Genomic DNA, 27,568 nt, shown 5'->3' on the forward strand with positions numbered 1-27,568 from the left:
GTAAAGAGGGAAATCAAGGGGGGAATATTAATATTTCTCCCATCTTCTTGGGTCCTTCTGTCCATGACCAGCCCAATTCTCAATTTAGGTTGTGTTGAGTGGTAGATGGAGGACCCGGAATTTTAGTCCCACATTGGAAGAATAGCGGAAATGATTGTGCTTTATAAGGAGGGGCCACTTCGTGCAATATATATGCACTTCCCCAAAGCGGACAATACCTCTGTTCAGATGGGCCATACCGAGTGCTGGCGCTCTCGAATTTTAGTTGTTGGACCTTGGTAGGGTGGTTTTTCTTGGGAGCAGGACATTGGACCCGAAGCTAATTCAATAGATGTGTGACCCAATCCAAATCCAAAATATTTGAATCTCAATTAGATCTTGTTCAGATCCAAATCTACATTTATTTATTAACAATATGTTATGGAGAAAATTCTCTTCTCACTTCTGAGTATTGAATCAAAGTGAAAAATTCTCCAATCTTGCCTCATAGGCCTTCAAGAACGGGTTGGTTTAGAGTTAACCAAGACGGGTTGGGTCGAGTTGGATCACGGCTCAACCTTCCCAAATTGCAAAAGGGGAACCATAACAAATAAACAATTAAGCGCAGCACATCCTTGTATGTACCAGTGGCCGATCTTACAATCAAAACACCAGGGAGTTAGACATCCTTATCCGAAACGAATAGTGTGCCTTCGGTTGAGACAACTCTTAAGTTAATACAAAGTCGCAACGAGCATCATAGAGGCAGACTATGTCATCCATGAACCTCAGTTTTATCAATTAATGTTAATCACAAAAGTGTATCCAGTATTGCCGGAGTGTATATAACAATTTACAAAAGAAAGTTGATAAACAGTAGAGTAAGTTAAACACCTCATATTCCATTGAAATGCAAATGCTATAACAGAGCCACCGCTAGCCAACTAATACCATCCAATGCAGCTAGTTGAAAGCAGGCGTTCTGAAAACCTCCTTTCTGCTTGACCACTCTTCAGACCATGCGGTATTGTTTACCTGCTCGAGAATGAGCTGGAGGTACATAAGTCTCAAAGCTTGCCTTCCAGAAATGCACGCATAGATAATCTCGTCAACCCAAGCGGTCTACAGAGACCATCACTCTAAAATCAGTGCACAGAGAAAAATCTAGATGCATAATTGTTGCTGAAGTTAATCCAAAATGTTACTGTTAACGCTAGGATCACCAATGAGACAAGTTGCTGACAGGATTTGTGCCCCCATATTTCTGTCAAGAGGAAACAACCTTACATCTCTGATCAAACTTCCCATGAAAATCAATGGCCATTTCATAATTGAAGAACAAAGAAACGTGCGAGCAGCAAGGACAAAACATGATTCACGACAAATTTCTGCAGCAGAGTTAACATGCAAATTTACAAAGATATGAAGAACATGATAAACTTATATTTGAAATAAACCAAACAAGCTTCATTCATTATTGTTCTCTTGCTCTCTTGCGGGCCAGATATCGTTCTCTTGCTGCAGCCAGTGCATCTTCGCTTCTCTTGTAGTGTTCTGCTGCATGAGCAGGCAATGCCTGATCAGCTTTAGTGTCCTCTTCCGTAGTGGCATGTGTTGTAGGAACCTCTGGTGCTGTTACCACCTCTTGTGCTGTTACCACAGCAGCTTGCTCAGAATGGTTCTCAGAGCGACGAGAAGTCTCAGGCTGACTATCTTGAGTAGAAGCTTCCTCTCTATCTCGAGTAGACTGCACGAGACCTTTAGTTTCTGATAGCCTACCTTCAGTTTCATGGGTACCATTATTTGCTCGATCTTGTTTATTAGGCTTTGTCCTCTCTTCCAACTGTGCACCGAAGGCTACATTCTTGTTGAGGCCAAAGTAAAAGTCACTCAAGTCACTCTTCTTTGTTACCTTGAATGGGAAAAGATGCCAGGTTAGACTAAAGAATAAAGGAAGAAAAATCAATTGGCACAGTAAAGATTTCATTGGCATGCTAAGAGCAGGGCTTTTCTAGGGCAAAAAGAGAAAAATAAAAGTGGGAAAATATCATTGTAAAGCATTTTAAAATACCATTACGCATCAAACTTGTTAACTTAAAGAATTTCACCTTCATTGTATTAATCTTAGTACCCAGGATTAATTACTTGATAAAAAGCACTACAGTTCAAGTTGCTGAAAATGCTGCAATATTGTAACGGAATGACCCATAAATGCAGTTAAACCAAGCCAAGTCCCCTCTTTGATATGACATGCAATGAACAATCATATTGGCATGCAGAACAAAAGTATGAACAACTTCAAGTTGAGATCCATGCCCTAAACCACCTCTCTTTGCCTCTCTCTTTTCCCAAAGACAAGACCGACAACACACGGTTTGCCTAATAGACAACCCAAACCAGACAGATCCAACCAAACTCCGGTTAACCTGACTTGGTCCAACCCCACCTGATCATACCTGACTGGATAAGACCTATGCGGACCAAATCCACCCAACATGGCCAAACCTAACCTGGACCAGCCAACACAAGCAAGTTAAACTTGAATCAAGGAAAACTGACCTGGTCCTGTTAGACCAACCTCATTCAACTTCAACCTTTTATGTCAAGACTCAAACCTGAAATCATTGGAACTGCAGTTCAGTCAATCAACTTTCATTGACAGAAATACTTTTTTTGGAGTATACTTCTGCCGCTTCCTACGCTTACCCCCAAAATAAACAGATCCTTATCTTAGAAAGCTATAAACGATCACCAAAAGAAGAAGGTGATGATAATAGACCTACCAGCAACAATATCCAACATCAAATGATACTTGGCCAAGCCATCAAAGCAAGAGAAAACATATTGCTTGTCATCTCTCATTTCTGGGAATTGATACTCCAAGGAAGAGAAAGAAATTTATACCTACCAATTAGTAGAATAGCTACCCTGATAAGCTTCAATAACTTAAGTAGAAAGTCCTTTTTAAAGTATCTTATGGCTCATCGAAAGACTTAAAAATTAGCAGAAACACAACCCAAAACCTTTTCATTTCTAGCCTGCTGAACTGTAAGGGATCTTGTTATGAGTATCCAGGTTCGAGTCCACATTTGACCTGCCTTGGATGAAAATATAATCATTCTGTTGACATCCAGAGTATATGGTTCAGGATGAAGCTATTGGGCATTCTTCCAGAGCATATAAATCATTATAATCCAGAAGCCATATCCCATCTATAATAAGTGTAGAATAATTATCAGAAGTAACAAAAATAACTCCCATTTGAAAATATGCAGAACAGCAGTTATCGTTAACTTTCGTTATTGACTGCTGAATTTATAGTCTTATGTTCAACAAGAAAAAACAGAATAAATTCATGCATATATCATATTTTGATGTTTCCATTAGTAATTTTGTTGTCGTGGTGATTTTCATTTGCAGGACAACACTACATGCCATAGCATTAATAGTTATCATGCATGACGATAAAAGAAATATGAATGAACTTACATCCTCCTTTTCCTCACGAATTTGGAGCAACTTCTCTTCTTCCAACCATTTTGCCTGCTCTGCAAGCTTCTTTCTATAGGCACTTGTCACAAACTTCTCCTTATCTGCATGGAGATGATCATCTTTGCTTCTCTCTTTTAACAGCTTCCTCTCATATGTTATTTCATGTTCAACCTCACGTTCTTTTGCTTTTCGCATAAGTGTTTCTATGTACTTTGACTGCAATCAAGAATAAATACAAACATTAAAGACTAGAAAATAATATTCGTACATACAAATGGGGGAAACTAACCAGAAGCTAGGGTGTAGACTTGAATGAGAAATATCATCTTTCAGTTAGCAATATAAGAATGTGATGTAATATTAGAGAACACAACCACAGAATTGTTTCCCTGAATCCAAAGTAAGGACCAATTCACACTTGCACCAATGACTACTGCAGATTTAGAATGTTAATTAGCATGGCTAAAAATTAAGATATAACTGCACATTATTTTAAAATAAAGTAGTTTTTTATAGACTTGCTGACTGCAAGGAATGAAAGCTAAATAACAAGTTCAAACAGGAGTAATATTTGGACCGAATTACAAATTATTTTTGGAGCAAATATGGAATTCTGCAGGAAGAAAAGTTCAAGTGTTCTCCTTTGAGTCTAAATATAACTGTAAAAAGGCCTTAAAAAACCCATGAACGTTTTCATTTTTTTTTATTACTGAGGAAGCAATAACAAAATCAAAGGTTAAGGATGATGTGGCTGATGACACCAATTCAACAAAGTTCCATACGCATGATAATTAAAGAAAACATTGCTTCAAGATATTTAATAAACCAATTACTAAAATACAAATCCTAACTCACATAATTGAAAATTTCACAATCAAAAAGATGCCTTATTCCAAAAACTAGTTGGTCAAATCTGATTTTCTCCTGTGCCAATCGCTTATCAGGCAATAGTCCAATTACTCTTATATTTTTTTGTCAAAAGTGTTTTCCCTAAATCTATATCAGTTTAATCAGAAAACACGATTTTATTGATTTTTGGTGTCTTCCACTAAAATTTTCACTCATACTATTTCTAATAATTTTATTCCAAACCTCTAATCCAGATCTGATGGCTTTCACGTTCAAATCCTTCTTCCAGAAAATCCCAAAAAATTGCATCTTTTCCAAGAGATATGCTTTTCCTTTCATGCCAAAGTGCAATTTACGTGCTTGTATTAGTACTGCAATTATTACGACTGCCAACATTTTAAAAGGATGGACAGTATCTTTTTTTTTATTCGATGTTTTTCAATGACATATGGCCTGCCCATTAATCAAATGTGGACCATTAGAATTTGAGTTTTGTTGGAGGAAAAGTCTATAATTAACCTCAACTTTTTGCTTCTCATTATTTACAATTAAAATCCTCCGCACCGCCAGGATAATTCCACTCACGCTAAAATTAAACAACATATGGAAGAAGCTTAATCCCTTTCCTTCCCAAAGGAAGAAAATTTTGGAGGGGGTTAATATACGAAACTTTGCTTAAAAAAACATGAGAAATCGAGCAAAGGAGAATTAAAAGAAGAAAAAGAAAAAAAAAAAAGAAAGAAAAAAGAGTACCTTCCTCTCGGCGCGATCTTGAATTTTGGGGCGGGCGATCTTCTCTTTCATCTCGTCGTACACCCCATCGTAGTCGAACACCGAAGGGTCCTCCTCCAGGGCCTTCTTGTGCTGTTCTTCTATCTTTTTTTTCCAAATTCCATCCGGAAATCGAAGAAAACAAACAAAAAATCACAAATTTATCCATGTTTCTCCGCAATCGATAGGAACAAAGGTAATAATTAGGGTTTCTGATAGAGGAACGCATACCTTCTGGAGGGCTTTGTTCTTAGAAGCTTGGCGAGAGATCTCCCGCTCGACGTCGTCCTCGTCGTCGTCGCCGAAGGCCGACGGAGGACGGAGGGTGGGCTTCGTCGCCGCCGGCTTCTGCTGGCCCGGCGGAATCCGGAGCTGGAGTCCGTACTTCTTCATCGCCCTCTTCCTCTCTCCGCAAACCCTAGCTCTCTTCTCAGCATCAACTTCTCATTTCCTGGCTGTCGCCGGGCAGTATCGGATGCGGGCGGTGCTCTATTTATAGGTCGGCGTCGGCGTCGAATAAACTATTGTTCCATCCGCATGCGATATGACATCAGAACCCGGATCCAGATCCGCATACAGCGGGATAGGGTTAGATAGGTTTAAAGAATGTGGGTTATCGGGTAATCATGATAACAATGCAATCCGATAACTGGGGACATGCTTTGACGGGGGACTCTAACCCAATAAACTATCAGATTCAGTACTGGTGCGATCAAAACCAAGCTCGTTGCCATGAAACATGGCTGAAGAATAATTTCATGCTTGAAAATGAAGAGTTTTTATTATTTGACTGAGTTAATATGCCGAACTAATATATGGATCCCACACAACAGCTTTAATAAAATCGGTCCTAAACAACTAACCAAATGACCCGGACATCGCACTAATGCTCTAAATTATTAGACGTAATCTACAATCTTTAAGATTATTCATTCAACGATCGAAAATAGCTAATTTTAATCATGAAATAATACATGTTTTTTTGATCCTTGATGCATAGCTTATATTACTTTTTGATTATAAAATAATCTAGAGATTGTAAATCACATCCAACAATTCTAAACATCATTGTCCAATCTCTGGTTGTCCAATTAGGATTGACTTTATTAGAATCGTTGTGTGCGCAATTACATATTAGCTCTACTTATTAATATCTCATTAGGACATATCTTATTAGATTTGTTCTGCAAGCACCCACATATTAGCTCTATCTTGAGTTTAATTTTAATCTAATTTCAAAGAATGAGCTGATCTTGAGTTTAGTTGAAGTGGCTTAATAATTTTACCATACATAACTAACCCGTGTTTTCCTTCTCGCTTATACCTGAAATTGAAGCTGAGATGCCGTAAACATTAACTTGCTATGACATGTAGGAGCATATATAGATAGAGTAGAAGAGCATAAGACATCCAATAGAAGGTCCACCTTATTTTATTTTTAAAAAAAAAAAAAAGTTGAGAAGAAGGAGACTCTATATAAATAAGAGTTAGAAGTAAGATTATGGCAATTCCTATCATTTCCAATAAATTAAAGAGGAAAGCAACATCAGATGTTGATTATAGCAAAGGATTTTATCTTCCTCAATTTACCATAATCTTTTTTCTAAATTTTATGCACTGATTTGTTACCGAATAAACGAACACTATACAACTCACAGAATGTGTCTGCTGACATGTAACGTCAAGTAACATTTGTATGAAGAAATAATATCATTGTTCAGAACACGATGCTCACATCACTATTATGTGTAGCCAGCTGCAGAAGATGAGGTCCGTTGACTGCAAGAGCAGACAGATGCTGGTAGGAAAAAAAATTAAAGCATCAATCTTGAGATGAGTGGATGATAAATGCAATATCAAGGAAAACCATCTACCAAATCTGATTTTGAAGATGTACATCCTTTTTTTAGTGCCTGAAATTAATACTATAACGCCTTTTTTTGCAGATACCCAAAATTTCCATGGCACCAATTGTTTCTTGTAGTTATTAGTTTGATTCAACTAATAGAATATCACTCTCAGTTTATCCTCCTTTCTTTTGACTAATAGAGGTATCTCTTCTCGAAGAGAATATGATGTTGGCAAAGCTTTTGACCACATGAATCAAACGAATCACAAAAGAAAAATGCAGAAGTATGATGTTGCTACATATAAATTTCTTGGGAAACCTGCAGCGTATCTTACAATATCAGTTTGCATGCAATGCTAAATCATGCTTTTATATGGTGGCCGTGAGAGATAAAAGGCATCCCAAGTAACTCATAGAAAACACAGTTGCAATTTGAATGTGATCAAAATGAAAACCTGTAATTGATTGTTACTGAAGTAAGCCCCTCTTACAAAGCGGCGCTGCAAAAGTAACTGTTTCCAGACCACCTCTAAATTGTTTCCTCTATGTAGTATGTATTTCTGAACTTGCATGTTCCATAATGATGCGAGGCAAAAAATTGAAAAAGTTAACAAATGTTAAGTGGCAACATGAGTGACAACAAAAATGGGGGCTGCACGAAGAATTTAGCTTCTCATTCTGAGAAATTTCTCGAATGAGAGGATGCAAGTTATGGCATCATATTTGGCATCCCTTGCCTCATTAGCACTCTGTAACCAACTATTTATCTGATTATCTGGAGTGGAGATGACTTCTGTACTCAAAAGATTGTGGTCTAGAACCATATTAACAGGTGGAAATGAAAGAGGCGCTGTAGCAAGACTTTGTGACACAGTCTCCAGATTTGGCATTAATGTGTCATAGGCAGGCAAGCTGTCGAAAACAGATCCATATGAAACTATGGGATACTGAATCTCTGACAGATCAGATGTCACTCTCCAATGCTCTGGAATGTCATCCTTCTGTTTCTCTGTGTTGTCTTCATGATTCTTCCTATCTTGGTCACCCATAACAAAACCTTCAGCCTTGCTATGCTCACCAGAAGTACTTGGTTGATGATTGTTCCCCATTTTGTTCTCATGACTGATGCTATTGTAAGTCTGCATATCATCTGCAGAAAGCAAAAACCAGAAGCAACACTTATAACCCCATTCAACTGAAAAAGAAAAAGAAAAAGAAAAGGAGAAGAAAATAACAAAAACATCAACGAAAAAGACCACCTTCTAGATCCACTGCTCCAATGTTGCATATAGACTTCTGAAGCAAAGTTGTTTTTGCAAAAACAACTATGCTCAAATTCCTGATCTCATCTCTGAAGGATGGTTCCAGAGGCTTGAAGGAGAAAGACTTCATCCATGTCTCCAAGAGATCAGGAACAGCAGGAATTATCAGTTTCTTTATGCATAATGAAGACAGCAACTGCTACAACAAAGTAGAAAAAAAAGGAGCTAATACAGCATATCATAAGAAAAATAGGAGGGAAAAGAGGTGTCAGTAAAATCAGGAACTGAAGCCATTTTGTTAATACTCTTCCCACTTCTTAGCTAACACCACTCAACTAATGTTTCAATTTTTATTTTGTATAGAATTTTCTCAAAATAATTATTATATTGTATAGACAAGGGCATCTGTCAGCTCTCATGGGATGAGGGCAAAGCAAAACTAATGAAAAGGAAATATGAAAATGAAACCCATTTTATAGCCAAAAAATAAAAAAACTTTGCATAACTAATCATTCGCCAACATCAAATCCATGCAACATAAGGTCATAAGAATTATTAGAAGCAAAACAGTGGAAGGATCATCATGTAAAACATGTAAACAACTGCAAACAGAAGAGCTTGCAGTACTCATGATCAAATCTAAGCTCCCACATTATCACGTTTTCATGCATGCAGGGAGAAAATCTGTATTTCCTCAACAAATCAATGGTTGACAGACCAGCAGACAGAGAACCAAGGAGTTCTATATTCAATAACTTGGCTCTATTATGATAAAGAATAAAAAAGTATAGAAAAATGTCTGTGGTTTATAATAGTGGAAATAGTGCAGTTGGAAAGTGCTTATTATGAGCTGCATGATTGCTAACAATAGGAACCTGATGGAAAATTTTGTATGACAATGACAAGAAATGTTCCCCTGTAACAGTAAAAGTCTCATAAAACAAAAAGGATGCATGTGCACGTAAGACGAGGGTAACAAGAAATAGATGATGAGATACATGAATGAATAGAATTAAAATGGGGTTTTAGCAATAGTTTGATTTTCTATTTTGATAAGAAATCTTCATAAAAAGAGACAGATGTTAGGTATAGTGCTGATTACTATGTAAATTCCAACACAAAGGTACAATTGCTACTATTAAAATCAAAACAAATAATTCATAGTACTACAAAAAGTAAAGAAAACGACAATATACTTGGTACTTGAATTAGTGCATGATAAGAAAATGTTTAATAATAAAAAATTAATCTAGTAACACATTGGATATACATCTTCAATTGCCTTGAGTAGGCGATGGCACATTCCTTGCCTTTGGTATATCGGTCGTGTACCAACAAAAGGCATTTCTGCCAAATTCGTCCCATGGAATCTGTAAAGAGCCACATAACAAGGTATAACTTAGACAGCACAATGAAGTAGCGACAAAAGTATGCAAGATATATCACATTGTGTCATATTAATGAAGGATGTAGATTGTCCGAAATATCTTTTACAAAATTAGCAAAAAGTCTATTATACAAAACAAACTTCAAAAATTACCCAGAAAATCAAATACATAATGAAAACCAGGGAGGAAGTAGGAAGAAAAATCCATATGTGCATCTTAATGTGAGAATCTCTAAAAGAAAAGACTTTCTTGACAAAAAATGCAGCACATGTTCAATCAATACACACACCATTGGCTTGGCTCTGGCTACATTCAAAACAGTCCAAGTAAAAAAAAAATACTGCCTCCAAGTACAATATACAGATCTCTCTACCACAGGTTAAGGACATGCAGATATAACAGCAATATTATTTCCCGAAAAGTAATTTATTCATAATTGTATATATTGACGAATATCACAATAAACTTGTAACAACCCAGGATCTCACCTAAAATGGCTAGCCGGAAGGTATTATTTGGATTCCTTGATCCTATATAAGTATCCAAGATCTACCCAGTGAATAACCGATGTGGGACTAAACACACGCCCGCACGGATCCTCACATATTCCCCCCGTTTAAGCCCTGACGTCCTCGTCAGGCTAAGGGTTTAAATATATTCAAATCTAATCACAAATACCACGATCGGCCCGTGGTCAGCCCCAATGGATCTGTGCTGCAGTGTCCCCTATTCCACAGGTTATGGGCCAGGTCCGCTCTGATACGATTTGTAACAATTCAGGACCTCACCCAAAATAACTAGTCGGAAGGTATTATTTGAGTTCCTTGATTCTATATAAGTACTCAAGATCTACCCCGCGAATAACCGATGTGGAACTAAACACACGCCCGCACGGATCCTTACAGAACTAACTTTTATACTCGGCAGACATTTTCACTAGATTCTTGGTTTTGTTTTTACCATTCATTTCTCAATATTTTGCAGACATTCTGATTAGATTCTCAGTTTTGTTTGATATAAAGGGGAAAAGTGCTAGCTTACTATCATATTTGACTCAGATGGCCGTAATCTTCAGCTTACTTTAACAAAATCAAACTAGTAAAGCAAACCATATTCTTATATCGGTCATATCTCATAGCAACATCACATAATGCATTGGATAGCCAGTCGTAAGTTCTAGAATTTTTACGAATCATTCTTTAATCCACATAGCCAACCCCATAAAGATCAGTCAGGGTTTTGCCGGTTCGGGTTAAGATAACAAGTCAAAGCACTACATTCAACAAGTATAGAATTGAGTTGTTAAGGAATCTTTTAGCAATTAAACACATGACCAAATGACAAAAAGGCACACGGTGTCCATGTAGAATTTATTTTAGTAGGTAAACTTTCATCAACTTCTACTTGAGTTTGGATTTAAATCAAGGGGCAGCCAAAATCATGATTTTGCTTGATGTTTTTTCAGCATTTTTAATTAAAACATGTCATGACAAAATTACAAGAAACCATGCTGTGGACTTCAAAAGTATCTCTTTATCACGTTATGTATGCCATGGATGTGGCACTTGTTTATTCTACAGGATTTCTGGGATTTGGCTTGAAAGTTGAAACCTATTTGACTTCAACAAATATTTACAATCTTCACCCAAGTGGTCTACCTTAAATGTGCTTGCTATGTTGCCTTCATTTCCTTAAAAAGTTGAGAATATGCCTGACACATGCGGTGATCTCTAAGATATTGTGATTTCAACAATTCAGAAGCACTCGCCTTATCGCGTACTCATGTGCAAAGACACTGAATCAAAGAAATTTACCTGTAATGCACCTAAACCATAGTAAGTGGTACTATTGCATGGCTTTATTTCTTTTTGAACCAAATCCAACACTCTGCTGGTAAGATAGATCCTTGATATATCAACATGACAAACGAAAAGCATCTAGGAATCAGAGAATGCTATATTATCAATAACCCAACACCCATTAAAAAGATTAACAGCTTGATGTATACATCTGCTTTCCTGCCATAGGCTAAGAGCAGTTCTCTTTGCACATCCTTCAGAAGTTCATACTCTTTTTTTCTAGGGAACAAGTCCACTTGTTTGCACACATCAAAATAAAAACACATATATTAGTTTTTTGGCAGACTAAGGAGATTGACTAGAAAGTACATACTTAATAAAGAGCCATAAAAAATAAATAATGAACAAGAATCTGGTGAAAAATAAGACAAATATTGAAGACAAAAAAGGTAGAACAGGTAAGAATTCAAACCTCAGAGAAGCTACTGAGATAATTTCCTCATCCTTCTCCAGAATTAAGGTATAAAATCCTTCATAATTCAGACGATTGAAATTTGATCTGGTAAACAAATTAAACAATTATTATCATTTACACACACAGTACATCAAAATACTAAGTTTCAAGAATGAATCACTGATTACAGAAAATGGTGCATGCATGATCCCTAATGATTCAGATGATTAGAACTTAGTTTCGTTAACAAAACTGAACTAAAATTTTGAAATCATATCTTCTACCATGACATCAGTTGTTCATTTGGAACGGTGCTAGCATAATCAAGAAGCATCTAAGAATTTTACATTGATAGGAGTTGACTGATAATATTAAAAATAAGAATGAGGAAGCATAACAACCTCATGAAGAACCAGAAAGAGAAGTCCTGCCATCAAAATAGAGATTTTTATGGCGATGGACAAAATTCAGAAGATTTGTGATTAACCAGCTGTTAAGGAGAAAAGAAAAGGAACTTTCAAACTTAAACACTAAAGCTTTTCAAAAAAACTCAAAGAAATATTTTCGGATATTATATAATAAAATACAACTAGATCCCGGAAAGACATGAACAACAGCTTCCTAAAAGATAGCAAAACAATGCAGTTAAATAATTTATTGGAGAAATCAGATGAAAGGACAAAGATGAAACTTACCCACAGTTGTAAATTGCTTGAGAAATCACATCCACACCCGTCCTTTGATCCATTAGAGGAACAAAACACTCATTCAGTACACAGAGAGCCATGGAAAGTTTTATGTTGCATTCCGTAATAAAAGATAGCCTCTCATTAGAGCTGACTCCCACATCTTCATCAAGGCGTTTCAATAGAGTCCATGAGAACCCCCTTTCCATAAAATTTGTCACACCAAGCATATCAGATAATTGAGTAGCAAGCTGCAATAGTAAAACAAGCATGACAAGGATTAAGGACTACAAAGCATTATTTAAAGAAACAACCATATGAATGCAGTACTGCCTAATGCACTTGTGCAAGTCATCAAAGTTATATAATAATGAAGAAAGAAAAGATATTGGCCAAGATTTGGAAAGAGAAAATGGAAATTTTTACCTTTACACTTGTTTCCTTCCCATCTAAATATAAGATTAACATACGAACATATAAATCTAGAATTATCTTTTCCTTGTCCATGCCACAAGATACAAATTATAGCTGCAGGTTTTTGTGCATTTTTTTCTCATCCTACATGGACTGGATACAGAACTCTTTTGCACCCAGCCAGTCAACTCAAAGCACATAGAATACTCAATTTCACACCACCTGATACTAGATGTTTTTGAATGAAATTCAGGTATCTATATAACCATATGCAATTTGTTTCTTAACACAAAGGCAGCTTATTATAAAAAGATGAGGTCCAAGAAGGAAAGATACTAACAATCACACATAAGTAGTTGTTAATGCCTTTTCCAATGAGAGACAGACGAGGGGTACCAAGCCTGATGGCTAGGTTGAGCAATTGTGCGGGCATGACACTAATGTCAGATTAGCCAAAAAGAAGACAAAAGGAGGATAATGATAGTAGCATGGATCCAGGTGTCTTGACCTTCAAGGATTTTCACTACCGTCACAACACCTGTTCAAAACAGAAAAAAGTAGGGTGTAGCCAGAGCTACAATATATTTCACTGATATTGTTACGAGCAATCAGAATCCTACTAGAAACTAAAGCATAGAATTCAAAAGATAAAATCAAGGATAACTTAAAGATAAAGATGAAGATAAGCTGGTTTGATTCATTGGGCAAAATATTCTTCATTCCGATTGCGTTCAAATATTTATGCTAGAAGACAAACGACATGATAATCACCCACTCCAAGTGGTAACAGCTTGCGTCTGGCCTCTACCTCTTTCAACAGTTCTAATAACTGGCAGTAACTGTCCTCCACTACTCACGTTGTCATAACAGCTAGATTCTAAATTGTCTGTAAGACTAATAGTTATGCTCGATTGGCCTCAAACCTATCACAATGTCTTCACTCAGCCTGCCCATAATAGTTCACCCTGGCTATCTCTCTTTACTCGATTTGTAGTATGATATCCCATGTGAAGAAACCTTCAAGCCAACTCGGTCAGCTCCCCTTACACGATGTTTGTTGCTTCAGCTTATCAAATGTCCTACCCTCCCTTTAACTCTTTGGTTGAGGTCACATAATTTAAAAGTTTCGCGATCTTGTTTGGCTTCAGACTTGGGATCCCTTTTCAAGTCACATCCCAGAGCTAGCACATGTATGATGGTCCCCGAGTGCCAGAATGTGGTGTAAATAGTAGCAAAAAGAAAACAAATGTGTGAATACATGTTTGCCTGTATATTTATATTCACAAGTTTTTATCTCCTCCATTTCTGACCTATTTAACAGGCTACAAATAGAGCAGCAATTCAGTTAAGGAAACACAAATTATTGCTTATTATATTCGCAAGTTTTTATCTCCTCCATTTCTGACCTATTTAACAGGCTACAAATAGAGCAGCAATTCAGTTAAGGAAACACAAATTATTGCTTATAAAATGTTATTAATATATATATATATATATATATATATATGTTTGCATTTAACCATAGCTCACTTGATGAGCTAAGTAAATACATGGTTCCGGCATGGTTCTCTCAACATGTGAATGTATCAATATAATGACGGAAACTAACGGTTTTCCAAGACCAAATGAATACCTTCTTGCAATTTTTCCCACAGAATGAAATTGACACTGAACCAATCTCATTAACGTCATTCCCCCAGGCACACTGTTGGTGATCTGCAGAAGAATTTTAGAAGTATTTCAGTCATCACTTAACTAAAAGAAGGTTTTTTTAAGACCAAAAATCAACTAAAAATAACACTAAAAGGAAGCATGTAGTACTGATTTACACTTACATTTGCGTCGGCATTGCTTGCATGAAAGCAAAGCTGAAGTCTCAGGAGCTCTTTTTGATCCATGCTCAGCCACCATGCAGAAGGTACATCGACAATATGGGCAATACCAAGTGCCCTCTGGGAAAGCCTGAAAGAAGACAAGCATTTATTTAGCAAACTTACCTCGGATTGCACAGTATTCTGAAAAGGAACAACAAAAGAAGTTCATCGACAGAACCATGCTGCTGCCTTATAACGCAGTCATCAGAAATTACATTCATCAAATTTAACATTGGAATAAGAGAAAAGCCTATTCTTATGAAATGAAAAGCAGAGCATAATAACCAAAAGATCTAAATAAACATCAGCTTTTTAGTAAAGCAATGTTTTACAAGCGAGAGGGAAAAAAAAAAAACTTTCTACCAAAACTGTGTCTCAGAAGCACCAATATGATCCATCAAGGAAGTAATTACAGCAATTGAAAAAAATGGAACATTGGAAGCAAAAGCCCCATTCCACTCAAAATATCATGACAATAATCTTAATAGGAGTTCTCTATAGGAGTTTTATAAGATGCCCAAATCTTTTGATCTATCCCACCTTTCTTCAATTGAAAAGTACATGGAAAACAATCACTGGGCATCCAACAGACTTTAAGCATTCAAATTGGTTTGATTTTTTTTTTTTGAAAGTAAAATAGTCTCTTTACTTTTGAATAAAATAGAAGGATCTACAGAGGAGTACAAGGTTTGTTGAATGACACCTTAAGCATCACACAGTCCTGATGGAAAGTTGAAGGACAATTGTCGCAGCATATCAAGCGCCCACCATCTGCACAAACCCCACATGTGTCATCACTTGGATCTGGACCATCAGTTCCTACCGTCTGAAACCCAACCTTCTTATGCTTCTTTTCCTTCTCCCAAGCTTCCTGTAGGCAGTGTGTTAATGTTTTTCCTGACATTAGGAAAATGTAATCCCACGGTTGGTTAAAATTGCTGCCAACATGAGCTTTGAACTTGGACAATGGCTCAACGTCCTTACAACAGTCGCACCAAAGTCCCCCACTAGTTACCAAACCACTAGGAATTTTGCCCATGCTGTTCTTTGCTATGCACACAAGCTTCTCATTTTCAGTTAAAATGCCAGAATCCATTAGCCAAGATAATATAGTAAGTTTTGTTGGTGGTGAGATCCCTTCATGATGATCATCTTTTCCATTCCTCCTAACAATTAGGCTGCATCCATGATTCCGCTTTTTCTTTTGTTTTGTATTTAAATTTCCACCACCAACTGGCTTGCTTTTAGCCAACTCAATCTCCTTACGAGAAGCAGAGGATTTTCCCGATCCTGGTTTCTTCGCCTTGTTAATTTTCCTCGAACCATGACTTTCCACCTGTTTACGTGTGTTGAAGTTTTGGCTGTCATATTTCTTCCTATTGGTTTGCTTTAATTGTGAGTCATCTGATTCAGGACTTCTTCCTTCCTTGTTGTCAAGTCCAGAGAAATTAATTGTTAGCTTTTCTTTGTCCCTCACCACTGTGTTGGCTGCAAACTTGGACATATCTAAACGGTCATCATCAACCCCCATTTCTGTATCCAATTCATCATCTACAGGAACATGTTTCCCATGTATACGCACAAATCTCCTTACTCCAGGTACGTCACCAGATTGATGCACATCATTGACACCAATTTGACGTGAAAGGATTGCCGTGCTGCAGCCCACTTTATGAGCTTCCGAGCTCAAGCATTTGTCTCTCATACTAAAATGCATCTTCTCATCTATCGCACTCTCTGAAAATAATGACTTCCCCACGTTCTTTCTAGCAGCTGTGTTAACAACAGATTTAGATGAAGCCAAGCTGTTTTCTACCATCACTAATGAATCCACTGGAATATTTTCCTTACTCACACACCTTGATCTCCTAATTCCAACTACTTGTCTATCTTTCTCCATAAAGATTGCACAGCTTTGAGCATTACTTGTAACACCCATGCTGCTGCAATTTGACTTTCTAACTTCATTGTCTGTTGATTGATCGATCATGCTTACTTCTGGCATTCTATCAAGCACATTTTTTGCTTGTGAGGTTGCAAGTATCTGCTCCTCCTTGTTCCTCACTGCATTTACTGCATCTCCACCGACTCCGCATGCAGACAAATACAAGTAGTTGTCATTGGTTTCGGCTTTATCCACTTCACTTCCTACAGGAAAATGTCTCCCACTAATTCCAATAGACTTCCTTACTCCAGGCAATTTTCCATCTTGCCTAGTGTCAATCTTACAGGGTCTATCATTTTCTTTAGTCAAATGGCAGCTACCAGCCATCTGCTTGGATTCATTGCCCAAGCATTTATCTTCAACATGTGACTTTGTTTTCTCATCTACCTTGCTTGATGAAACCACCTGGTTCACTCCTTCAGATACCTCCAAACCTGGCATTTTTGATGAATCCTTGCTAATTTTATAGACAGAACCCTGTTTTAGTTGAGGAGGTTTTTCAGTTGTCATTTCAGGCTCCACATTCTCTCTGATTGTAGAATTCCTTGTCTTGGTGCTTTTCCCTTTCTTAAAATTGCTCTCAGCTGCAGATCCAATCTGCAGGCCTACATTGCTGGAAAGGAGTCCTGCAATGCAATTGCCATCAGCTGCAGCTCCACTTTGCTGGCCTACATCCCTAGCAGAGAGCCCTCCCACAAAAGTACCATGGAGCCCCCTGTTCTCCCGGAATTGGGATGCACCCCATGCCTTGTCCTTATACTTTGAAGTACCATGTAAAAAGGTCTCGAATGCTTTGGGAAGGGAATAATAAGCAATACCATTAGGAGAGATGTAAGCATGGTCACCGAAGCCAGGTCGAAATATCACCCTCCATCCAAAGAATTTCAAAAGGTTCACCAGGTATGGGGATGGCGGTCCTAAATTTGAGCCAGACATACTGTTACATGCTCCTGGTGGTGTCTCAGAAGGGTTCTTACCAACTGACGGCCCCGGTTTTGGTTTGGCCATTCTGCTAGCTGAAATACTGCTCTTCCTAGCCCTCTTCTCTGGCACCCACTCGGGATCCTCCATTTCCCTGGAGGCCCTCTTACATTTCTGACTTTCTGATGCTGACGACGCTTCCTCGGTTGAATTAGATGAAGTGTCCATATTGCTGACAGCAGTAAGTTTGGGAGTCGGCTCTACTGCATTCTGATCGAAAGCATTGGAAGCCACTGGAAATGAAGAAGAGTTGCCCAATCCAACAGTATTGTTTCCCAAGTTTAGCTGCAAAAACCACCAATTTCTTGCTTTCAATCGCATCAACAAAAACACAAAAGTGAATTAATATATATTCGAGACAAAACACATAAAAAAAAGCCCAGAACTTTTTTTGGCGGCGAATGATTCCAAATCCTAAGAATAAAGCAATCCTCTTGAATCCTTCAACTCGAAAGATGAAAAGGTGGTTCTATTTCTAATCTTTGATCCAAAAAAAAGCAGCAAACCCGACAAAGAATGCGTATTTCTCCAAGAAAACTAATGAGTTGTACAGGTCTTTCACATGCAATCTAACAACCGACCACATTACTCAAATGCACTACCAGAACAACAACATCAGAAGAAAGAAACAACCAAAGCCGACCAATCTCAATCTAGAAACGTCGAATCAGCTCAAAACCCTAAAAAACTTCGATCTAACTCGATAAGAGACCCAAACAATACGAAAAACATGATTATAATCCAATCGAATCAAAATCGGCTTACTCGAGACGAGACGATTTCAACTCTGTCATACCGATCTATCCTCGAATCCACCACAAGAAAAAAACAGAGAACGCATTAGGGTTTTTCTCTGTTGTTTCCTCGGAGGAGAAGAAGGAGAGGATGAGGAGACCGACATCGGTTTGGGCTCGGTGTCTCGATCTCTCTCTTTCTGTTTGCTTTAAAAGTCAAGTAACGAGAGGGATCGTTATCTATAGTAATTCTTCCGTCACGGGCTTTTTTAAGTAGTAAAAAGATGGTATCACAAATTACTATTACTTTATATGTCAGATTCGATCATACATTCATGCCGTTTGCTGCATGCAGCTAATGGGCCTTCCACGTTATTTGTTTCACGTCTCTCGTTTCCACTGCCTCGCGGGATGCTTTCCAGATATATGCTCTCCCTTTATCTGCTAATCGTGGAGCAGACGGGTTGAGGGTGTGAGATTGTTAGCGAGTATTAACGTGAGTCTGCGGGTTAATGTAACGAACTTGATTAGAATATCCAATATAAAACAGGAAACATGGTTGTGATGGGACGCGTCGGGGTTGTCAGATGGCGGTTATGTGAAGGCGGGACCGTACGTTAAGATTGCAGGTGGGGTACGGTATTTGCTGATTTCGCCGACCAGCGAATCGGCTCACGTGGATTGGGAAGCGACCCAGCTGGATTCTGGTCACGTGCAGGAAGGACGAGAGAGGTTGGATATGGAGATGTTCTCATAGCTAGTTGTATCATTAGGAGTCTAGTAAATGTTGTTAGTTGTTTACAACGAGAGCAGCTCAGCTGTCTCTCTGCTGCTTCAATTGATGGGGCACAGCTCTATAAGCTGATGTCGCGTTAGCATTAGCAGGCATTAGCTATGTATTCTCACCTGCTATTTTGGTATGGCCATCGAGGATGTTCTATAAAATACTATCATCAGTTGATGTGTCATCATTTCATGAGCAATTTCTAACGAAATTGTGGTGCGTCACAACTTCGTTAGCAAGCATTTTAGGATCCGGAGGTCTTGTTTGATGAGACGTACTTCATGTTCCTATTGCTATCTAAAACATTCTTTGAAACACTACTTCGTAGATTGATGTCCTTTATCCTTTTTTCTTAAATTAAGAAAGGTCAATTCATATCTTCTATCCTATATCTGGCCCATTTCTGAGAGTTGACTCAAATCAGATTCAAATACCTGCCTGCTTGCACAAATGGTAAGAGATGACACCATTGGAGCGTGTCATTTGAGCAAGTTCTCGGTGGTCGATTGTCTTTGACGCTCACAAGCCAATTATTCGGCTAGATGCATTTCTCAACTTGTTCTGATAGGACATCTCTGATTGTTATATAGCTTAACGAGCTGTGTGTCACATTTTCATCAGCAGACACAGGGAGGTAGGAACCCATAGCAAGTTTGATTTTCTTTTTTTTTTTCAGAGTAGAGGAATAGAGGAACCTCTGGCAAGTTATGATCACAAATTTACGCAATTCTAATTTGCATAGCCACCCAACATGTTCAAGAGGCACCATCTAACAAGCGTTAGAAGCTTTAACATTATTATTCCAGTTAAGTGATATTCTCTGCCACTTTATCTCGTTAAAAAGGAGGCAGCTCTGGTTCTGTCCTCGTGACAGTAACATGAATCAGAGTAGATTCATATTCTTATGGTTGAGGGATAAGCAAGTGAATCACCCATGGTTTTCTAGATCTCTCATTTCCTATATGTTACATTGGAGGCACAATAGCTAGAGCATTTATCACGGAGCATCCATGAACTTGTATTCATTACCTCACAACTAGGCTGATCCATGAAGTTGAAATAAACAAGCTGCTTGGGCTAGTAATTCATGGCATCTTGTAAGTAAAATTGGGACGTTGTTTGTTCAAAACTTCAGTTCAAGCATACAATTGAAGCGATATCAGATGATAGCCTCTGGAATGTCAGCCAATTAGTCAGCTGGTCCTGCTGCTAAGAAGATAACATGTCTCTACAGGCAAGAAAATACGTCTCAACAACAGAACCCTGACAAGCAAACCTGCCCTTGCTTTGAACAAAGCTTCCATCCTTTTAAAACACGGGATGGTGTTTTGCTCACTGTCATCACGAGAAACCAATCAACCAACGTAAGCACCCAAGAATAAACATCTCCAGTTGCGACGTGTTCTGCCAGCCACAGTCATCCAATGTAGATTCTAAGCGCACTTCATTGTTCCTTTCACATCCCTCTGCATTTAATATGTGACATGTCCATGGAGCTTGTGCTCCATTAAACTCGGCCGTCAGCACAAAACATGAACCCACAAACAGAAATCTTTTTTCTTCTTTTTGAGCAAACACAAACAGAAATCTTACACATGAAGTAGAATCAGGAGGGGTAAAAGTCCCTCACGTTTATTCCAAAACATGGGCCAATGAAAAATTCATGAAGTAGATACATCTCTGCTCGAAACAGAGAAACTAAGCACATTGCAGGGTAATCGAACTAGTTTTTACCTCTTCCAGATGGCACACCACTCTAGCAGTAGCCAAAATGGAACAGCTCCTATATAGCTGCAAAGTATTCCTTGCTGAGTTTAGGGTCTGGCTTCATAGACTTCTCCCCAGGCTTCCATCCTGCAGGGCAGACCTCATCTGGGTTCTCTTGGACATATTGCAATGCCTGCAAACCACAGCAAGAGAGTAGTTTGAATTAATCTAGGCAAGTAGAGTTTCCAGCCTAGAACTAAACAGGGTTAAAGATCCAAGTAACAGGAGAGCTATCTGAAATATAAATTAACAGCCCGAAAAGGACGCTGCAAAATTTAGATTAATTTGATAGTTCTTGAATCAGCTACTGCTGAAACAAACTATATTTATCAGAGAACTATAGGTTAAATAGCAAGAAAAATGTGCGATTGTTAGCTTCAGAAGCAGCTCATTCGCCGGGCTAAAGATGAATTAGGCACTGCAAACTGATATGAGCGACCAAAGCATGAAAATATCTTGCCATAGAGAAGAATGAGAGCTTTGACTATTCTACTCTTGTTTTACCTGAAGGGTCCTCATGGTTTCATCAACACTCCGTCCAATGGCAAGATTGTTAATAGTAGAATGCTGAATCACTCCTTCCTTGTCAATGATGAACAGTCCTCGTAATGCAATTCCCTGTCGGATCATACATTCCGAAGTGAGGCAGTTAAGCATACAACAGAGTCAGTTAAGCATACAGCACCCTAAATCTGATTTACCAGGGGGCAGAAGATTGTTTTAAAAAGAACAATGATCACATGTAACGTGCATGTGAAAAGAAAAAGCAGCCAAGACCATTGTCTAAGACACGTGTTTTCCTGTCTCACACTATCAGATGGTCTACATTCCACTCCACTTGGGAGATATCCAGGGTTCAAACCCCAGTGGTGACATCCGCACCATGTTTCTTTATTAAAAACAAAAATTAGAAAAAGAAGAAGAAGCAGCAGCTACTAAAGACAAGTGCAGTGATACCTGATCATGAATCAAAACTCCATAAGATTTTGAAATTGACTTAGTAACATCAGAAATCAACGGATACTTCAGATCACCAAGTCCCCCTGACTTCCTGTCTGTTTGAACCCATGCAAGATGGGAGAACTACAAATTGAGAATGGTTAAGGTATTAGAAAACAATTCCACATTCCAGCAGAAAGAGGGCACCAATTATTAGAGCACAAACATATAGAAAGACTTCATATTAAATACCCATACAGCATAAGAACTGGTCAGTTGTCATGATATTCAACAACAAGCAAGAGAAAATGTCAGAAACAGTATGATCGTTGAACATAATTTTTGTTCATTCAAATGATTTTATTTATTTCTTTCAATTTCCTATTTCTTTTTTGACACTGATCTAAACCATAGTCAAAAAAATGGGAACTAAAAATTAATTGCTAGAAGCACAAGCATGCAATTCAGCAGAAAGTCGAAGTTTATAGAAACATCAGATATGGAAGATTTCAATGTAAATTGAAAATCACATAGTTTGTCGAGATAATATGATGGTATAGAGAATATTGAAAGAATTCATATTTAAATATATGACAACAATTAGTTATGAAAATAGATCATGCACATAATTGTTAATGAATATCTAAACATTTCCAATACATAGGCTTGCTTGGACGACACATAGGAGCAGATAGAGAAATAGTTCAGAGTTTCGAAGGCGGAGGCAGTGGCTAAAAGGAAGAAAGAAGGTAGGTGTGGTGGCTGGATTGTGACGTGGTGGTGATAGAAGATGATGGTGCAAGCAGACAATAATAGGAGGTAGCAGAACTTTAGAAAGGGTGGAGTGGTTGGGGAAAGAATATCAGCTGATCTTATCTTCAGCCCCCCCCCCCCCCCCCCCCCCCTCCTTCGGCCTCAAGAACATAAATGATATTGAGAGAATAAACAGGAGGCCATCTATGCAAATGCTTAGCAGATGACGGTCACCAGTTTTGGTTTGCACATCATGGTATCCAAAGGATAGTTCCTACGGGGCTGTCAGATGGAAAATTAACTTGTCAACAAAAATTCTGTTTGCTTGAGACTATATTGATTCTGTTTTGGCTATGATTTGCAGAGGGTTAACTGTTAACCACTCATCAGAAGGAGAAAAAAAGGAAGAGGATCAACCATCCTAAGAAGAAAGCCAACATAAGATCAAAAGCCACTTCCACTACAGAAGCAAACATTTTTTAAGGTAACAACGAAGAGAACCACTTACCACACTGTCAATTGAAACACCCAAAATTTCTGTATTCAGCTTCTCAAATTCTGAGTACCGATCACTGAAAGCAGTTATCTCTGTGGAAGCGCAAAAAGAAAATCAGGGACTAATCATTTAATGTTGAAATCACTTCCGATTCAAGATTCAGATTCACAAGCTAGCGAGCATGAAATTACCAGTTGGGCAAACAAATGTAAAATCCAGCGGGTAGAAAAACAAAATCACATACTTCTTCCCAATATAATCAGAGAGTTTCACCTGTAAGAATAAGCTAGTAATTATAATTATCCATATATATATTTTTTTTTTGTGTGTGTGTGTGTGTGTGTGTGTGTGTGTGTGTGTGTGTGAGAGAGAGAGAGAGAGAGAGAGAGAGAGAGACTTGCTAGCAGATAATGCTTGGAAAAAAAAATAGTAAAACCAAGTCAGTCACAAGAATCTTTGCTTGATAATCAAATTCATGTACGGCTAGTGCGAGTTGGAATTAGACCACTGCTGAAACAGAAATCACCATTTTTCAGACCTTTTTTTTTCCTTCCTTGGCACATCAGCTGGACCTAAACCAGCATTACCTCACTGCACTACTAATTTCACCTGGATTCTGCTAGAATGTTTTGGGTCAAGGTCCGAAATCACCATTTTTTCAGACTTTTTCTTTCCTTTCTTGGCACATCGGCCTGACCTAAACCAGCCTTACCTCACTGCACTACTAATTTTAGCTGGATTCTGCTAGAATGTTTTAGGTAATGTGACCAAAATGCAGTGTGGAATTAAAATCTTAAACCATGATTTTTTAACTTTCAAACAACACTTTATTAGTTCATTTCTTCACTTGAAGATTATATAAATTAAAATCTTCAAACCTCTTATCTTCCAAAAATTCTCAATCAATCATTTCTTGGAATGGGAAGAGGAACTGTTTTGTAGATGATGTATTCGTGATGTTGTTTAGCATCATAACAAGTATCACTAATGATAAAAACAGAAGATAATATCAACACCAGAGATCTTAGGTAATTCTTAAAGCTGATACAGCATCTGTGGTACATAGCGGCTTTGGCAATTCTTCGTGCAATTTGATTTCATTAAAGACACTGACAGTTTCTAGCAGCAACTTGTACAGCTGCACACTCCATGAGAGCCTTTTAAGTGCAGAACCTTTAATCCAAAGTCAATAAGTGACTTTACACTTAGGTTAGCTACTGTTACGACTGCCATGATGCACCTGCGCAGGCATGTCTAACTCCAGCCAAATGCTTGCATGCAGACTCACATCTGCAGAAATGCAGAGGCACATCCAAACACGCATATGCTATGGTATTAAACTTAGCTTCAAGGCATCATAATTCACTGACAATACCTTCTACTATCTTCAAAGTTATTCTCGGATCAAGCAAGACTAGAGCAACAACTGCAAGTAATTCCATGCCTACCCAATGCAATAACACAAAAGATAATATTTTGACACCTCACACTAAGTCAGAGAGTAGGTGATGCATAAAACAGTTTTTTTTTTTTGAAGCTTACAGTTTTTGTTACACATTTCAAATTTTTTGAATAATTTATTTGCATCCTTTATAAGGAAACAAAATAATGATTAGACTATCTTGCAACCAAAGCTTTCATCTATGAAATAAGCCCATATTCTAAATTAGCTCTACCCAATTTCTTTTCATGTGCATAATATACAATTGAAACGGACTTGCTGCAAAAGCTTTATTTTTACTCAGAACTTTGAGAAGAGACCAAAACAAGCTTTGATGATATATGCAAATTGGGAAAAACACATGCACGAAAAAACCTCCCTAGACCAACTAATGAAAAAAAATTTCTCACTGGAAGATTTTTTTTCTAGGAAGTTAATGCCTGGGTATATGATTTTTAGAAAAATGGTTTCTGCATATTTGGTTGACCATGTAAAAATGGCACATTCCAAAATGACTTATGTTTCGTTAAACATTTATTTTAGGCTAGAAATTATGTAACATACATATTATGCCCTTAATAAAGGAAAAGATCTTACCCCATTCTATCAAAAAGCTTTAAGGCACTTTTGGAAAAAAAAATACTCCAATTTCTAGCCTGTGGGAAAGTCACTTTCCTATGTCCCATGGGTTTTTCTTTTCTTTAAAATGTGAGAATCTTATTCCCACAAAAAAGCTACTTTTTCATCTTTCTCCTTTGAAAACTCCAACTAAGCATAAGGCATTTCTCCATTTTTCCGTTGACCACACTCCCCTCCCCCCCCCCCTCTCCCGCGAACCAAATGAGTCCTAATTGTCATAGTTGTGGTTTCAAGTTTCTCATGTCTCCAGTACTTTCCAATCTCCAAACACATAAAATATGTCAACTACAACAGTTTGCACATTTTTTCCTTAATTGTTTCTTGAGATATTAACTCTTAGTAGGTTATCATTTTTTTCTGTAAATAAACTTTACTAGTCAGCATATGGATGACAAACAACCAGCTATGGATTTAAAAAACATAAATGGTGAATATGGCGAATAAGAAGGTATATGAGGATTCGACAATATTTTCTCCATGGTTAGGAAGAAAGTATTTTTGAATTCAAAATCATTAGGTATGACTATTAAAAAAACACTTGGAATCTCCCTGCTACATGAGCTATTACATGATCCTATCATTATGGCCATTTAAATCAAAATATGTTGGTATTTTGCACACAAGCATGCCAGCAACCTACCTTCTCAACTGAATGTTTTATCTTGTTGAATTGGGTTGTCAGGATATTGTTCAAGACAAATGGAAAAAAGATCGTAATCTTCTCATTGAGGAAAACAGCTGAGTGTAACGTATTTTCTAATACAGAAAAATTTGCAGCATGTATTGCATCTTCTAATTAATACCTTGACAACAGTAGTCATGATATAAGAAGCATATACTGTCAAAGCCGGACTTTCCGGTATAAGGTCAGAAGAAGGAATAGCAAAATCAATTAAATGTGTATACCTTGATGAACTCCTGATCAAAGACTGCTTCAGCCTCAAAATCTGGTGCTGGATTTCCAACCAGCGGCAGCTCACTCTGCAACAATAATTAAATCGCTTAGTAAAGAAGGTTAAAAGACCCAAACACCAAAACAAAAGCATTCCCGGGAAGCAAAACAAGGGGAAAAAATAATTATAAATATCTCAAGATACATGATATTTAATTAATAAACACAAGATTAGGAAAAAATCAGTTGCAGAAAAAAGAGAAAGAAAGAAAGAAATCACTAGAGCCAATGATCGAACCAAGAACAGAAAAACCCTAGATTGCGCAAGAAATTCGCCACCAAGAACGAAATGCAATCAAAGCACAAGAAAATCCTGGAGTTTAGGGAACAACCCCGCTGACGGCATTCACGACGAAGCTTCTTCGGGAGGATCTAGGAGAGGAGACCATCGGAGCGGAGCGAGGGTGGAAGCTCTTCCGGAGGCCGTGGAAGTTCTTCGGGACGGGTAGGGTTTTGGGGAGAAGCCCCGGCGCGGGAGGCAAAGACGCTGTGGGAGTCAAGGTCTTGGAAGGAAAAACCCTAGGGTTCGAGGAGACGATGGATGGAACGGAGCAAGCCATGGCGGCGGAGCCCTCACTATCCTTCGCTCGCTTGTTCCTCGCGCTCTGCCTTTGGCTCTGGGAGTGGATAAGAGAGTTGAGGGGAGGGGGTCTGGGCTTTTAACTGGTGGTGGACCGGTGCCCCAGGTTTCCGAATTCCGAGTTGGACCGAACCGGACTAGACCGGGGATCTAGGTTGGCAGGGGTGGTTGGTACGCTAGTGCGAAGCGTTGTGGTATCTTGCTGGAACCGGCTAGCAGCCGATGGAGTGGGGCAGAGAGTATGTGTAGTATAAGTGCAGCCAACAGAATCAAGAGCGATAATTTGACACAATAGTAAAGAAGGAACCTCCTGGTGTGTCCAGATAATCTTTCTAGAGTGCTGTACAGCATAGTAAGCGGCCCAGTCTGCGGTCCAAGTTCACTTATATTTGGCTGTGGACCGAGACAGTCAAGCGATTGTTCTGCTTGTGGCACGCGACTAACACAACAGTGATAATGTGTATATGGTAATATCTATTACCTAGTATCTATAAATTAAAATATAGAAATACCGCTTGGACACAAGCTATCCTCCAATAGAATGGGCGCCAAATTAGTGACATTAATGATATAAATTAATCATACAGAGACCAAATTAATACTGATTCTTCCATTCAAAATGAATCATTAATGATAAAAAGATTATCCTTCCTATCATTTCTCAAAAATAATTAATACCATGTACTCGCATTCAATATTGATGCCAAGAAGCATATCCTCTATTTTAAAGTAAGATGACA

The 27,568-nt window shown here is 38.1% G+C and overlaps 3 protein-coding genes across 5 annotated transcripts; all 3 read right to left on the reverse strand.

Annotated features, from left to right (window-relative positions):
• Positions 1 to 1,280: 1,280 nt before the first annotated feature.
• LOC103714274 (uncharacterized) lies at positions 1,281 to 5,607 on the reverse strand. Its single transcript, XM_008801467.6, has 4 exons — positions 5,323 to 5,607; positions 5,074 to 5,196; positions 3,469 to 3,687; positions 1,281 to 1,891 (listed from the first exon to the last, which is right to left on the reverse strand). Exons 1-4 carry the CDS (start codon positions 5,482 to 5,484, stop codon positions 1,454 to 1,456), a joined length of 942 nt encoding a protein of 313 aa, XP_008799689.4. The 5' UTR covers positions 5,485 to 5,607; the 3' UTR covers positions 1,281 to 1,453.
• A 1,772-nt stretch (positions 5,608 to 7,379) lies between these two features.
• LOC103714273 (uncharacterized) lies at positions 7,380 to 18,828 on the reverse strand. Of its 3 annotated transcripts, XM_089930289.1 has the most exons (9): positions 18,509 to 18,828; positions 15,521 to 18,028; positions 14,779 to 14,905; positions 14,577 to 14,659; positions 12,539 to 12,780; positions 11,862 to 11,948; positions 9,473 to 9,572; positions 8,200 to 8,398; positions 7,380 to 8,090 (listed from the first exon to the last, which is right to left on the reverse strand). In XM_089930289.1, the coding sequence occupies exons 2-9, from the start codon at positions 17,909 to 17,911 to the stop codon at positions 7,606 to 7,608; spliced, it is 3,714 nt and encodes a 1,237-aa protein (XP_089786415.1). In that variant the 5' UTR covers positions 17,912 to 18,028; positions 18,509 to 18,828; the 3' UTR covers positions 7,380 to 7,605. The 3 variants fall into 3 exon arrangements, with proteins under 3 accessions (XP_089786415.1, XP_026663146.4, XP_038989202.3); XM_026807345.4 differs by having other exon boundaries at positions 15,521 to 18,688; XM_039133274.3 differs by having other exon boundaries at positions 8,200 to 8,401; positions 15,521 to 18,688.
• A 1,966-nt stretch (positions 18,829 to 20,794) lies between these two features.
• On the reverse strand, positions 20,795 to 26,932 carry LOC103714272 (2-Cys peroxiredoxin BAS1, chloroplastic). Its single transcript, XM_008801464.6, has 7 exons — positions 26,581 to 26,932; positions 26,203 to 26,277; positions 23,408 to 23,489; positions 23,229 to 23,308; positions 21,986 to 22,111; positions 21,533 to 21,646; positions 20,795 to 21,161 (listed from the first exon to the last, which is right to left on the reverse strand). Exons 1-7 carry the CDS (start codon positions 26,806 to 26,808, stop codon positions 21,045 to 21,047), a joined length of 822 nt encoding a protein of 273 aa, XP_008799686.1. The 5' UTR covers positions 26,809 to 26,932; the 3' UTR covers positions 20,795 to 21,044.
• Between the last annotated feature and the right edge of the window lie 636 nt (positions 26,933 to 27,568).

The sequence above is a fragment of the Phoenix dactylifera genome, chromosome 4 (assembly GCF_051530095.1).
Source record: "Phoenix dactylifera cultivar Ajwa chromosome 4, Ajwa_hap1_PhDact_Kaust_v1.1, whole genome shotgun sequence".
In the NCBI taxonomy this organism is placed as follows: Eukaryota; Viridiplantae; Streptophyta; class Magnoliopsida; order Arecales; family Arecaceae; genus Phoenix; species Phoenix dactylifera.

Excerpts from the sequence above, each read along its gene's own strand:
- LOC103714273 (XM_039133274.3), bottom strand. The coding sequence starts at position 18,064 with ATGCGATTGAAAGCAAGAAATTGGTGGTTTTTGCAGCTAAACTTGGGA. Across the intron at positions 11,949-12,538 it reads CAAGCAATTTACAACTGTGG|ATCAAATTTCAATCGTCTGA; the intron begins GTAAGTTTCATC and ends TTTGTTTACCAG. Across the intron at positions 9,573-11,861 it reads ATCTCAGTAGCTTCTCTGAG|ATTCCATGGGACGAATTTGG; the intron begins GTTTGAATTCTT and ends GGCTCTTTACAG.
- LOC103714272 (XM_008801464.6), bottom strand. The coding sequence starts at position 26,808 with ATGGCTTGCTCCGTTCCATCCATCGTCTCCTCGAACCCTAGGGTTTTT. Across the intron at positions 26,278-26,580 it reads TCGTGAATGCCGTCAGCGGG|AGTGAGCTGCCGCTGGTTGG; the intron begins GTTGTTCCCTAA and ends TTATTGTTGCAG. Across the intron at positions 22,112-23,228 it reads GTGTTTCAATTGACAGTGTG|TTCTCCCATCTTGCATGGGT; the intron begins GTAAGTGGTTCT and ends CTCAATTTGTAG.
- LOC103714274 (XM_008801467.6), bottom strand. The coding sequence starts at position 5,484 with ATGAAGAAGTACGGACTCCAGCTCCGGATTCCGCCGGGCCAGCAGAAG. Across the intron at positions 5,197-5,322 it reads AGAACAAAGCCCTCCAGAAG|ATAGAAGAACAGCACAAGAA; the intron begins GTATGCGTTCCT and ends TGGAAAAAAAAG. Across the intron at positions 1,892-3,468 it reads TTCGTGAGGAAAAGGAGGAT|GTAACAAAGAAGAGTGACTT; the intron begins GTAAGTTCATTC and ends TTCCCATTCAAG.